This window comes from Trichomycterus rosablanca, chromosome 4, assembly GCF_030014385.1.
Source record: "Trichomycterus rosablanca isolate fTriRos1 chromosome 4, fTriRos1.hap1, whole genome shotgun sequence".
In the NCBI taxonomy this organism is placed as follows: Eukaryota; Metazoa; Chordata; class Actinopteri; order Siluriformes; family Trichomycteridae; genus Trichomycterus; species Trichomycterus rosablanca.
Genome location: NC_085991.1, coordinates 21,898,153 through 21,911,375, shown reverse-complemented (window position 1 = coordinate 21,911,375; position 13,223 = coordinate 21,898,153). Strand labels below are relative to the sequence as shown.

General features: G+C 39.5%; 1 protein-coding gene across 5 annotated transcripts in view; it reads right to left on the bottom strand.

The window, feature by feature from the left end:
* ctnnd2b (catenin (cadherin-associated protein), delta 2b) overlaps nucleotides 1-13,223 on the bottom strand; it is a 178,199-nt gene that overhangs the window by 61,257 nt on the left and 103,719 nt on the right. For 3 of the 5 annotated variants that reach the window (XM_062993956.1, XM_062993958.1, XM_062993957.1), the window contains exons 8-10: nucleotides 12,659-12,796; nucleotides 9,794-10,028; nucleotides 5,996-6,052 (exon numbers count right to left, since the gene is read on the bottom strand). In XM_062993956.1, coding sequence (XP_062850026.1) covers nucleotides 5,996-6,052; nucleotides 9,794-10,028; nucleotides 12,659-12,796 — 430 coding nt within the window. The remainder of the gene's footprint in view (nucleotides 1-5,995; nucleotides 6,053-9,793; nucleotides 10,029-12,658; nucleotides 12,797-13,223) is intronic. The other 2 variants (XM_062993960.1, XM_062993961.1) reach the window with 1 other exon arrangement.

Below are 13,223 nucleotides of genomic sequence, written 5' to 3'. Positions count from 1 at the left end.
TTATTTCCATGGTATATTTTATCTGTGGTAATTTGTACTTATAACAGAGAAATATTATTTTATCTATAAAATATTTCTGTGAAATTTGCATCATTTTCTAATGTATTGCAAGAGATATTTGAAAGGGACTAAAATATGGTATCAAACTTTTTTTGAAAGCTTTTTTTGAAAGCATACAGGTGCATAACATTTCAGTCTGTGACTATTTACTTTGTCTTGTAATTATTGCTCCTCTTAGATAATTATTGTTTTATGTGTAAACCATGTGCCAGATTTGAGAAACTTTTGTCATATGTATTGGTTCAGTGTACTTGAGTTTACTTCAAAACATGAGCCTGTGGACATTAGCGTCTCTGACAAAAACATATAGAGTATTTGTGATTGAATTCTACATATATGTAATTATTTTTAAAATAACATCACTGTCACCACCTTTATTCATTGTAATCTCTTTTCTTTTATTATTCTGAGATGGATGGAGACAAGGCTCAATATGCACGCCTTATGGAGTCTCTGAAGAGGAGACAGCGGCTAGGCCCTGACGAGCTTAGGCTTATTGCTGAACATGACAGCGATGAAGATCATGAAGGCATGACCATTGAAGAGGAGGACTTCATGGACATGGAGCTCCTGGATGAAGGGGAAGAAGAGGATGAAGAAGAGCAAGATGAGCAGAGGGATCAACCAACAACCTCCTATCGGTAAATACATGTATTCCAAGTGTGTGTATTTGTAAATGTGTGTGTGTACATACAGGGGTTGGACAAAATAACTGAAACACCTGTCATTTGAGTGTGGGAGGTTTCATGGCTAAATTGGACCAGTCTGGTGGCCAATCTTCATTAATTGCACATTGCACCAGTAAGAGCAGTGTGAAGGTTCAATTAGCAGGGTAAGAGCACAGTTTTGCTCAAAATATTGCAATGCACACAACATTATGGGTGACATACCAGAGTTCAAAAGAGGACAAATTGTTGGTGCACGTCTTGCTGGCGCATCTGTGACTAAGACAGCAAGTCTTTGTGATGTATCAAGAGCCACGGTATCCAGGGTAATGTCAGCATACCACCAAGAAGGACAAACCACATCCAACAGGATTAACTGTGGACGCAAGAGGAAGCTGTCTGAAAGGGATGTTCGGGTGCTAACCCGGATTGTATCCAAAAAACATAAAACCACGGCTGCCCAAATCTCGGCAGAATTAAATGTGCACCTCAACTCTCCTGTTTCCACCAGAACTGTCCGTCGGGAGCTCCACAGGGTCAATATACACGGCCGGGCTGCTATAGCCAAACCTTTGGTCACTCGTGCCAATGCCAAACGTCGGTTTCAATGGTGCAAGGAGCGCAAATCTTGGGCTGTGGACAATGTGAAACATGTATTGTTCTCTGATGAGTCCACCTTTACTGTTTTCCCCACATCCGGGAGAGTTACGGTGTGGAGAAGCCCCAAAGAAGCGTACCACCCAGACTGTTGCATGTCCAGAGTGAAGCATGGGGGTGGATCAGTGATGGTTTGGGCTGCCATATCATGGCATTCCCTTGGCCCAATACTTGTGCTAGATGGGCGCGTCACTGCCAAGGACTACCGAACCATTCTGGAGGACCATGTGCATCCAATGGCGGTGCCGTGTATCAGGATGACAATGCACCAATACACACAGCAAGACTGGTGAAAGATTGGTTTGATGAACATGAAAGTGAAGTTGAACATCTCCCATGGCCTGCACAGTCACCAGATCTAAATATTATTGAGCCACTTTGGGGTGTTTTGGAGAAGCGAGTCAGGAAACGTTTTCCTCCACCAGCATCACGTAGTGACCTGGCCACTATCCTGCAAGAAGAATGGCTTAAAATCCCTCTGACCACTGTGCAGGACTTGTATATGTCATTTCCAAGACGAATTGACGCTGTATTGGCCACAAAAGGAGGCCCTACACCATACTAATAAATTATTGTGGTCTAAAACCAGGTGTTTCAGTTATTTTGTCCAACCCCTGTATATGCTGACAATAAATGTCAGCATTTGCACCCACACACACAATCAGGGCTGCCAACAAAATATAAAATCAACAAAAAGAGTACAAACTCAGATTATGATTTTTACTAATGTTTGTTTTCTTTTATGGGTTTGGTTAGTCTTTCTTGTCCCATGTCAGGTAGGAAGCGGAAACGCTTCCCTGAATCTGTATCCTTTCCTTCCTATGCTGATGTAGACACAGAAGCACCAGAGCCCATACCATTTAATCCTTCTCGTCCAGTAGGCATAGATCTGGGAAGTGTGCACAGGGCTGTATGGTCAGCCACAAGTACCTTGCGTGAAATAGACTTCTTCAAGTTGTTTTTCACGTACACCATTGTTGCTGAGATTTGCCAGTTTACAAACTCTAAGGGGTGGGAGCTTGTACTGAATAGGCCGTCTTATGCGAACCATCATGGGGCATGGGAAGAAGTGACCCCAGATGAATTCTACCGGTTTCTTGGGCTCCTCATTTACATGGGTTTCACGTCCCTCCACAGCATTCACAGATATTGGGGAACCAGATCTCTTCAGGAATCATGGGCCAAGTTATTCATGTCCCGTGACCGTTTCAAGGAATTGATGGCAGCCCTCCATGTTGTAGATCCTGCCACAGAAAATAATCTTGATCGTCTTAGGAAGTTGCGTTACCTGATGGACCACCTCAAAACCAAGTGTCAGCAGCTTTTCCAGGCTGATGAAAATCTGAGCATAGACGAGAGAATGGTAAAATCAAAAGGTCGATCAGGATTCAAGCAGTATATGAAGGGCAAACCTACTCGCTGGGGTTTCAAATTGTGGGTCATTGCAACTTCAGATTCGGGATATACCTTAGACTTTGATGTATACACAGGCAGTCTTGATGGGCGCATAACTGATTTGGCTATAAAAGTGATCGAAGACCTTGTGCAGCCATTTAAAAATCAAGGTCACACAGTTTGGTTTGACAACTTCTATACATAACCAACTGTTATGGTCCGACTTAAGGAGTGGGGAATCAATGCTTGTGGGACATGTAGGATTAATCGTAAGAAATTCCCAGTGGATTTCAAAGATGTCAAGAAATGGGAGCGGCAAGCTAACCGTGGTGATATGAGGTGGTGTAGAATTGACGGAAATGTCTTAGTTGTTCAGTGGAAGGACACGCGAGAAGTTACATGCCTCTCTAATTTCCACAATGCTAATGATTCATCAGAGGTTTCTAGGATGGTAAAGGTTGGTGCCAAGTGGGACAGAAAAGTAGTCTGTCAACCAGCTGTAGTAAAGGACTACAATAAACACATGGGAGGTGTTGACAGATCTGATCAAATGTTAAACACATACAGTCTGCTTCAGAAAACTCAAAAGTGGTGGAAAACACTTTTCTTCCATTTTGTGGAAATAGCCGTCGTTAATAGTTTCATTTTGTTTCAGGACTGGCATCATTCCAATCCAGCATCACGTTATGGGTTTAGTTTAGCAGGCTACAGCCAGAAAAACTTTAGGGAAAATCTTTCGCGCCAGCTTGCAGACATTGCCGTAGATTCAATTTTGCCATCTCAGCTTTCAGTAGCTCCAACCACTTCCTCATCGTTTTACGTCACCCACATTCCTCAGATGGAGCAAGTATCAAGAAATTGCTGGCTTTGCTACAAAAAATTCAAAAAAGAAAATAAAACAAAGATTGCATGCATGGCTCCTGAGTGCCAAGGTAGAAGATTTTGTTTAGTTGGCAATCGAAACTGTTTTCAGTCTTGGCATTCTAGTGAAGGAGATGAGTTTCGCAGTTAGACCTACACAGGGCTTCTGTCTTCTACTGTCAGTCCCTCTCATCCTTCCTCAACCCCTGTGTTTGTGTATATGTTCTTTGTTTCTCTTTCTCTTCACAGGTCAAAGTTCAGTGTGCATTGTTCATTGGAAGGAGGTAACTTGAGGTAATTATCCATTGTGCATTGTCTGTTAAATATTTTGTAGTGAATTTTTTGGCAAAATGGCTTAGATGAGATTTGATATCCTGTTGCCTCAAAACTGTTTACTGAATTGTTCAATGATTATCCTGAACAAATAATTGCTTTTTCTTGTATTGTTGAATTGGATTATTTGAGAGTTTGTTTTATGGAGTGATGCATTGTTCATTGTTCTTCAATAGTGCTGAACTATATTGTATTGTTGTTTTGAAATTATTTATAGAATGAGAAGTGTATATAATTCTAATAAAAATCTTTAATGTTTTTGAACTATACACTGTTGTTAGAGTGCTTATTTTGTCAAATACATTTTATCTGCTGTCTTATTTCAAAAATATGGATGTTGACAATTTAGTAATAATTAAGAAAAAAGTACACTTTCATTGGTTTATAGTGTATGCTGACATTGGTAAAAAGTGAAGTAAAAAAGGAGCGACACGAACATTCTAAATTGCTAAATGACACCTGCTAAATTGATCATAACTTTTGAATAGAAGATGATAGATTCAAAATTATTTTCTTGACAAATGGCTCACAAAATTGCAAACATTTCATATACTCTATATTTTTCTCTATATTGCACAGAAATGTGTTAAAAATGTAAGTGTTTATGAATTAAATAAAAAACGAGAGATTTTTTAGGTTGATTTTGAAGGTTTTTTGTAAACATTTATTATATTACACTTGAAAAACATTGTGTTTCATATAATTTTAAAGAACTGATTCTCCTGGTTATAATGGTGTGTGTATATGCAGGTTTTTTTTTCATAAAAGTACACTTTCATTGGTTTATAGTGTATGCTGACTGGTAAAAAGTGAGGTAAAAAAGGAGCTACACGAACATTCTAAATTGCTAAATGACACCTTCTGCTAAATTGATCATAACTTTTGAATAGAAGATGATAGATTCAAAATTATTTTCTTGACAAATGGCTCACAAAATTGCAAACATTTCATATACTCTATATTTGTCTCTATATTGCACAGAAATGTGTTAAAAATGTAAGTATTTATGTATGAAATACAAATTGAGAGGTTTTTTAGGTTGATTTTGAAGGATTTTTGTATAGATTTGGTTCTATTACACTTAAATAACCATACTGAGTTTTATATCATTTTAAAGAACTGATTCTTCTGGTTATAATGGTGTGTGTATATAGTCTATGCTATGTACGGTATTTACACAATAAGGTTTTTTCTATGACCATGTTACATAGTGTCCGAAAATGGAATGTTCCACTCAGGCATGAAAGGGTTAAGTGTGTTTTGGGTGAACTTGAATGTGATAGTCCCTGTCAAAAAACAGAGAATCTAGATACATGAAATGTGTCCTTGTAAGAATTTAATGTACTCAGATTTTCTCATTTTCTACAAACTACATCCCACGTACAAACTAAGAATGTTATTTATCCCGTGTTTTTGACGCAAGTGTCCTCAGTTCACATTCATGAATGGTGGCATGTCAGCACAGTGGTCGATCAGAACAAGAAAAGTAAAATACAATCGGATAACAATCCATCTTATTTAGGCCAGCATCAGATACAGATATCTGCTATTGGATCACTGCATTGCTGTTATAAACAAACGATCAGATAGATAGAGGAATGACAGGGTGTGGATCTCAGGAAAATATAAAATTCAAGCCAAAACCAGCCATGCTAAAACATAAAAGAAACAATGGAGAAAAAAGAATGACTCAAGCGCAAAGTAATGTTCTGTAGCAAAAAAAACAGACCCATCACCTGATATAATACACACATACAGTCTACAGTAGAACTGTCCATGACATCCTTAGTTCAGTTTATCTACTGACTGTATTCACATTAATGACAATAATTACCTCTGTAAGCCCACATTTAACTCTCAAATGCTTTTGGAATAAAATGTGCTGAATACACATGTATTCAAATCTCAATGCTTCGGCTAAAACTGAGAATCCTCATGCAGTGGTATCTGCTCTGTTCTAACAGTGCATTCATGTGGAGAAGAGACAACATGAAAAGGAGAATGTAAAATAAAGGCTGGATTACTTTGTCATTCTTTGTTCAGCTTGATTTTGATTCCAGACAAGGAATTCAGGGTCGTACCTATCAGGAGACAGGCAGAGAGAAAAAAAGAGAGAGAGGGTAGGTGGCTAGCACAAAGGGGTTTGACATTGAAAAAAATTTATTCATTTGAAATTTCTTTTTTTTCTAGACACATTACACACTTGCATTTGGCTTCATACATGCACAGAGAGTGTCTTGTTGGTGTTTATTAAAGAGGGGTCTTACATGATGCGAAAGACTTTATCTGTACAAACCCAAAGGTAATCTGGACTTCTCATTTTGAGTAATGTTATATGGGAACCTTTATGGCATGCTTTATGAACACAGGTATAAAATATTTCTTATTATTTTCAATCTAATTACTTTAGTTTGGTGCTGCATTCAGCATGCTAAAAATAGTGACCCCTGTAATAAGACATTTCAATCACTGCAAGCTCTGTAAGCTTTATTTATTTAAAAAAAGTTTTGAGTTGCGCGTTATTCAGGTGCATCTACCTTGTACTTCACTCGCACTCACTTGTCTTAACCGCTTATCCAGTTAGAGTTGTGGGGAGGGGGAAGGCTGGAGCCTATCCCAGCTTTTCAATGGGCGCAAGGCACACAGTAACAACCTGGACGGGCGCCAGTCCATCGCAGGGCAGACACACATACACACACATACACACCCATTCACCTATAGGGCAATTCAGTGTCTCCAATAAATCTGACTGCATGCTTTTGGACTGTGGGAGGAAACCGGAGCTCCCGGAGGAAACCCACGCAGACACGGGGAGAACATGCAAACTCCACACAGAAAGGACCCGGACTGTCCCGCCTGGGGATCGAACCCAGGACCTTCTTGCCATGAGGCGACAGTGCTACCCACTGAGCCACCGTGCTGCCCACTACCTTGTACCTCTAAATGTAAAAGCTCTCAATACATTTTTATTAATTTTATACAAATTGTGTATAGCACAATAAGAACTACAGTAAAACAACAGTACATTTATGGCATTTAGCAGACGCTTTTATTCAAAGGGACTTACAATTAGGACTGAATACATTTCAAGCAATTGAGGGTTAAGAGTCTTGCTCAGGGGTGACGGGACTTGAACCAGCAACCTTCCAATTACTAGTCCAGTACACTAACGCTAAGCTACCACTGCCCTTGACCTAGTAGGTGCGAATGATAGACTAGCTTTTGTTGTTGGATTTAAGCTTTCAGAATGTAGATTTTACATTTGCACCACTAGCAAACAGTTCAATACTAGCGCTAACCAAACATGCTAATTATAATAAATAGATATGCAGTCTTTATATTAAAACACTTCCTGACATTAGTGTAGTTATGAGATGATGGAAACAGTTTTACTTTCTAGATCAAGATGCAAAATATCCATATAATTTCTTTAAAAGATAACATAAGCAAAGATTCAATTGTGATTCATGAGTTTTACATGCGGTTAAACTTCAAATTGACACAAAACAGCTTCTGCTTGTGATTTTAATGTGAAATAGTTTTGTTGTTCATTATTCAAATATCAGCTCATAATAAAGTTTTTCTGGTTCCATGCTTGGTGATGCTCAGTGTTGCTTTGCACCAAACATACCTTTTGGAATTATGGCCAAAAAGTTCACCCTGGGTCTTATATGACCACATGCTTTTGGCAGACCTGATGTAGGTTTTTGCAAAATAAAGTTGGGTTTGAATGTTTTACTTGCCACACTATTCCACAGCCCAGTCATATGAAGAATACGGGAGACTGCTGTCACACGTAGTTCACAACCACTACACAAGTAGTTCACAACTACTTGCCAGAAATTACTGCAGCTCCTTTAATGTTGCTGTAGGCCTCTTGGAAGCCTCCTGGACCAGTTTTCTTCTTGTCTTTTCATCAGTTTTGGAGGGAGGTCTAGACCCATGTCTTGGTAATGTCACTGCTGGTCCATATTTAATCCACTTGTTGATAACTATTTTCACTGTGTTCCATGATATATGTAATGCTTTGGACTAAAAGAGCTAAACTTTTTATGGGGTATGGGCACCTTCACATGAGAAGCGGCAAAACCGCAAACCTTCTTGCAAATCGCCGGTTTTATTAGCGCTTGGCTTGAGCAGTGCAGTAAAACGTCATCAAAGTGCACCACGAAACAAATACACATTTGTGTAAAATAACCATCAAATCCATTTTAAAAGCATCCACATACACCTATGTTTAGCTGTATTTTCCTCACCGCTTCAATTTTAAACTTGTGTTATAGGTCGGTGTGCTGAGAAATTGTGTGATTCAGCTTTTCAAAGAGAGTCTATAACACTTATTGGTAAAACATGTGTTAATGTACTAACAGAATGACACTGAAACACTAAACTTGCGTAAAAATCGCAAGCCCAAAGTGGCGAATATGTGCGGTGCGCGCCGCAATTTCAGTTTTTTTTTTAATTAAATTGCTCAATTACAGGTCACATTAAAAGTAAAATTATCTTGGTCTGATTTTATTTTACATCACAAAAGACAGAAATGATGTGGATATTTTGTGTCATGTTGCAAATTGGAGTTAAAACTCTGCTTATCATTTTATGATAAAAACACTAACGGTGTCAAGAAGAGCTTTAATTTACATTAAATTAGCATGTTTTGTTAGCGCCTGTACTGAACTGCTCGCTATCAACTTCGTATAAATTTTACATTGTGAAAGCTGAACTGGTTTTGCTCACAGTGTTTATGTGCTACATTCTGCCACATTCACTATGTTACACTGTTTTTACTGGTTTTTGCTTCATTACTGGATAACAGTTAACTAATAACTGTTACTGGCTAAAAAAAATTGAATGTTGATTTGCATCCTTATCATTCAGTTGTGTCTGGGGAGCACCAACATCTGCTGTGCCTCCTTTCTGCCTGCCATTTTAATAAATATTTTTGTGGATTTCTTTTTGTATCACACATTTTTTTTTCAGGCTTGAAGGCTGGTTTACAAGGTATTAAAAGAAACTTATGTGCCAATAGCTGTACTCAAGAACAGGCTGGCAACCATGGAGAATTAAAGTGCACACAGACGGAAATGCGTCTTTCCTGGACATAGTTTTACACAGCCACACATATTGCAGGCCTAATGCTTACTGCATTAAGTGCAAGTACAAGGTAGCTGTATGTAACCTGGCAACTCTTATAAACCATATCAATGTAAATATTGGGCTCCTCTCTTTAACACACCAAAGCATAATTAATGAAACTAGCTGTAATTGATTGTGCATGTTGAGAATTTGGCTGTAAGCAGCAAATGCAGTGCATCACACACTTCTCAGTTTCACATCACTGGCAGTGTGCACACAGGACAAACACTAAAACATGAGGAGTAAAGGAAAGGGATGACCAGAAATCAACAAAACAGACAGGGCTCACGCAAAAAACAAAAGAAGAGAACCAAACAGCTCCATGCTAGCTTGAACGGCATGACGATGCTTAGGTGTTTATCAGTGTCCTACATAGCTCTTGCAATCCAATAATGCACATAAAAGCTAAACAGAAGCCATATTCAAAATCACATGTTTACAACCATCAGCCCACTTATGCTTAGCAACATACCACTTAAATCAAGTGCTGCACAATATGACATTTAATGACACGAGCAGGAGTGTAAGTGACAGTCTGGATGTAAAAACAGACATTCTTTGCATTCGCTCATGCTGTCCATGACTTTCATTAGTACCATGTGTATGTGCAACACCTACAGTACATTCAAGTCCATTAAACTGTTTTACAACCAGTGGCTGTATGTATAACAGAGGTTTCTGCTTACCTGGGGTCCTTCTGGATGCTGTCCACAGAGGGCGACCTGACCAGTGTAGCCTCGGGCGGCAGTGCTGGCCCGGATTTGCTGTAGGGTGAGTCGGTTGAAGGGCAGAACTGCAGCGTGCGGTAGGGGTTGGCGTAGTCGGGCGCAGCAGCATAATTAGAGCGAGGGAAGGTGCCCGTGGCATTCTGGCTCCCTGTGCGCTGCAGGGGGATGGGCTCGACGCCAGGAGAGGATGGGGCTGGGACACGAGAGTAAGGGCAAAACACAGAGGTCAAGACTTGCTCGCACAAACGGTTCACACGGTCTTTAGGGTTCAGCAATGGAGTGATTACAGGACATACATGTATAAGGAAAACAAGACAAAAAAAAGAAAATAACATACAGCACACAGTCAGAGTCAAGATGGATACACACTCGAATTATTTAGAAATTTGATGTGTTAACCAATGGGTCTGAGGTGTGTCCTCTTGTCTGAGCACCAGTTCTTGAACTTGCGCTATACTGTCATGGATACGCACGCTTTTCATATGGCCACTTTGCTTTCGTCATTCGTTGCTGCCAGTTTCACAGATAATATTAGCAATGCAGATTTTGTTTTTTCAGTTTTTTGTTCAGACTTGATTCACTTGTGAAACCCCATTGCGCTGCTATATTTATTCCGAACATGTGGCTTTCCAGCTGAGCTGAGCCAGCTTCAAACACTCAGTATTACTAAAAGAAGGGCGGATATTAGATAGGGATGTTTATGATTAACCAGTTAACCGATACCTGATTAAATCAATTTCCAACAGCTGACACTTAGTTCTAATTAATAGTGCAGCTACGCAGCTTAGTTTTTCTCACTGAATCTCAGTGTTTATGCTCTCCTTCTGAATACAACCGTGAGGAGTGCTACAGTTCTAACCCCAAAAGGAAAACTTTTTATTATTTTTTTCTCCCTTTTTCTCCCCATTTCTAGTGCGTCCAATTTTTACCCGATTGCGTTATGCTTCCTCTTTACTGGTGCTGACCCCCACCCCTGATTGAGGAGAGCGAACTGACACGCCCACCTCCGACAGAGGTTGTAATTGCATCAGTTATGAAGTCCCTATCCGGTTCCCTTCCCTGGATGAACAACAGCCAAACCTTGTTCATATAGCTGCCCAGCTCAGCCGGATGGCAGAGGTGAGATTTGATACGATTTATTCGAAATCCCAGCTCTGGTGTGCTAGCGTATTTTACCGCTGTGCCACCTGAGTGGCCAGGAAAACTTTTTATTTTTTAATGTTTAGTTAGATTAAATCATGAACAATGGAACTGTTACACAATAAAATTACAAAGAAAAGCTGTTTAGTGCCAGTATACAGTATGCATGTTAAACTGCTTGTGGAGCAGTTTATTTTTTTATATCCAAATAAAAAAAGGATGTGGATATCTTGCATCATGTTGAAGTATGAAGGTAAAATTAAATTAGTGTCATTAGGAAATGTTTGAATATACAGAATGCATACAGGATGTAATATAATGCATCCCTATTCCTTCTGATTAGAATGTTTTGTTTATAGTATTGAACTATTCGCTGTTGAATCAGTATTAAATCTAAATTGTGAATGCTGAACTGGTTTTGCTCACAGAGATTAAGTTTATCTTACTGTTATACATCACTGCCACATTCACCATGTTACACTGTTTCTCATTAATAAGGTACAAAGACTTACTGATATGAAACTCAGGGATGTGTTTTATATTTTTGATAGGATGCCATCAAACAATGACAATTGGTTGTTGGTTAAAATGAATTGGCAGCATTTTTTGTCGCAGACAATTGAATGGGATGAGGCCTTGCTTTGAGTTATTTTTAGAAAAAGAATATGTTTTAATCCTTCAGTCACAGGAAAAATAACTGTTGTATAATGCACTGAGACACTGAGACCATGACATGCCTTGTGTTTGTAAACCCATGAATTCCAGGTAAATTTTTTTATGTTTCTTTAAATGTTTTTAAGCTGCAGTGCTAAAAATGTCTTCATTACACACTGACTACGCAGCATTATTTAAACACTATTCTGTAACACTGTTATGGCTATGAAACGGACATTGATTAATGATACCTGGCAAACTGAGGCTGCATTACTCATTAATTGCTACTTAGTGCAGAGCATTTATTTCATTTTATTATGTGAAATTTCGGCTCTCTTGGAATCCTGGCAATGGATTGTCAATTGTAATATTAAGCAAGGCACTGGTGATATTATAACCATTAATGTACATACACTACATACACCGATCAGCCATAACATTAAAACCACCTCCTTGTTTCTACACTCACTGTCCATGTTATCAGCTCTACTTCCCATATAGGAGCACTTTGTAGTTCTACAATTACTGTAGTCCATCTGTTTCTCTGCATACTTTTTTAACCTGCTTTCACCCTGTTCTTCAATGGTCAGGACCACCACTTTACACCACGGTATTATTTAGGTGGTGGATCATTCTCAGCACTGCAGTGACAATGACATGGTGTGTTAGTGTATGTTGTGTTGACCATTGAAGAACAGGGTGAAAGCAGGCTAAAAAAGTATGTAGAGACCACAGTCAGTAATTGTAGAACTATAAAGTGCTTGTATATGGTAAGTGGAGCTGATAAAATGGACAGTGAGTGTAGAAACAAGGAGGTGGTCATAATGTTCTGCGTCATCGGTGTACAATAAAACAAAATGTAACTGAAAATTATTCAAACCATACACCAATAACCAAAAAAGCAGTCGGTTTGTGTAGCAGTTGATGAAACTTGAATCTGTACCATTTCCTGCCTGGATTTCAGTATGGACTTTCAATTTAAAAATAGCACTAATGCTCAGACTGTACAACATTACGTGCAGCTCTTACCCTGATTAAAGTTCCTCAGCTGTGATTTCTGATACACTCTGTCCTCATAGATAGGATCAATGTGGTGCTCGGGAGACTGAAGGGGGCGCAGCTCAGTGCCCAGGTGGCCGTGCTGGCTGCTGTATGAGCCTCTGGAGCCTGGACACAACACAAAATACACACAGAGAGAACCTTAAAAATGAATGTTCATATTTGCAATGTAGTAGGATGTTCTGGAGAAACACTAGACATATGGTTGCCAGGAGCCAGCATTGACTTAATAAAAATAATGAGGGGTGACGCTGTGGTGCAGTGGGTAGTGCTGTCACAGCAAGAAGAGCCTTGGTTCAATTCCCCTGCCGGGTGGCCAGGGTCAGACAGCTCGATCAGCCAGCAGAGGCTGCAATAGCATCAGCAGTAAGTAATCAGTTTCACCATTCTCTCCTCTGTGTGTGTGTGTGTGTGTGTGTGTGTGTGTGTGTGTGTGTGTGTGTGTGTGTGTGTGTGTGTGTGTGTGTGTGTGTTTGTGGACTCCTGGTCAGGTCAACAGCACAGCTGAGATTCAAACTTGAGGGCTTGACTCTCC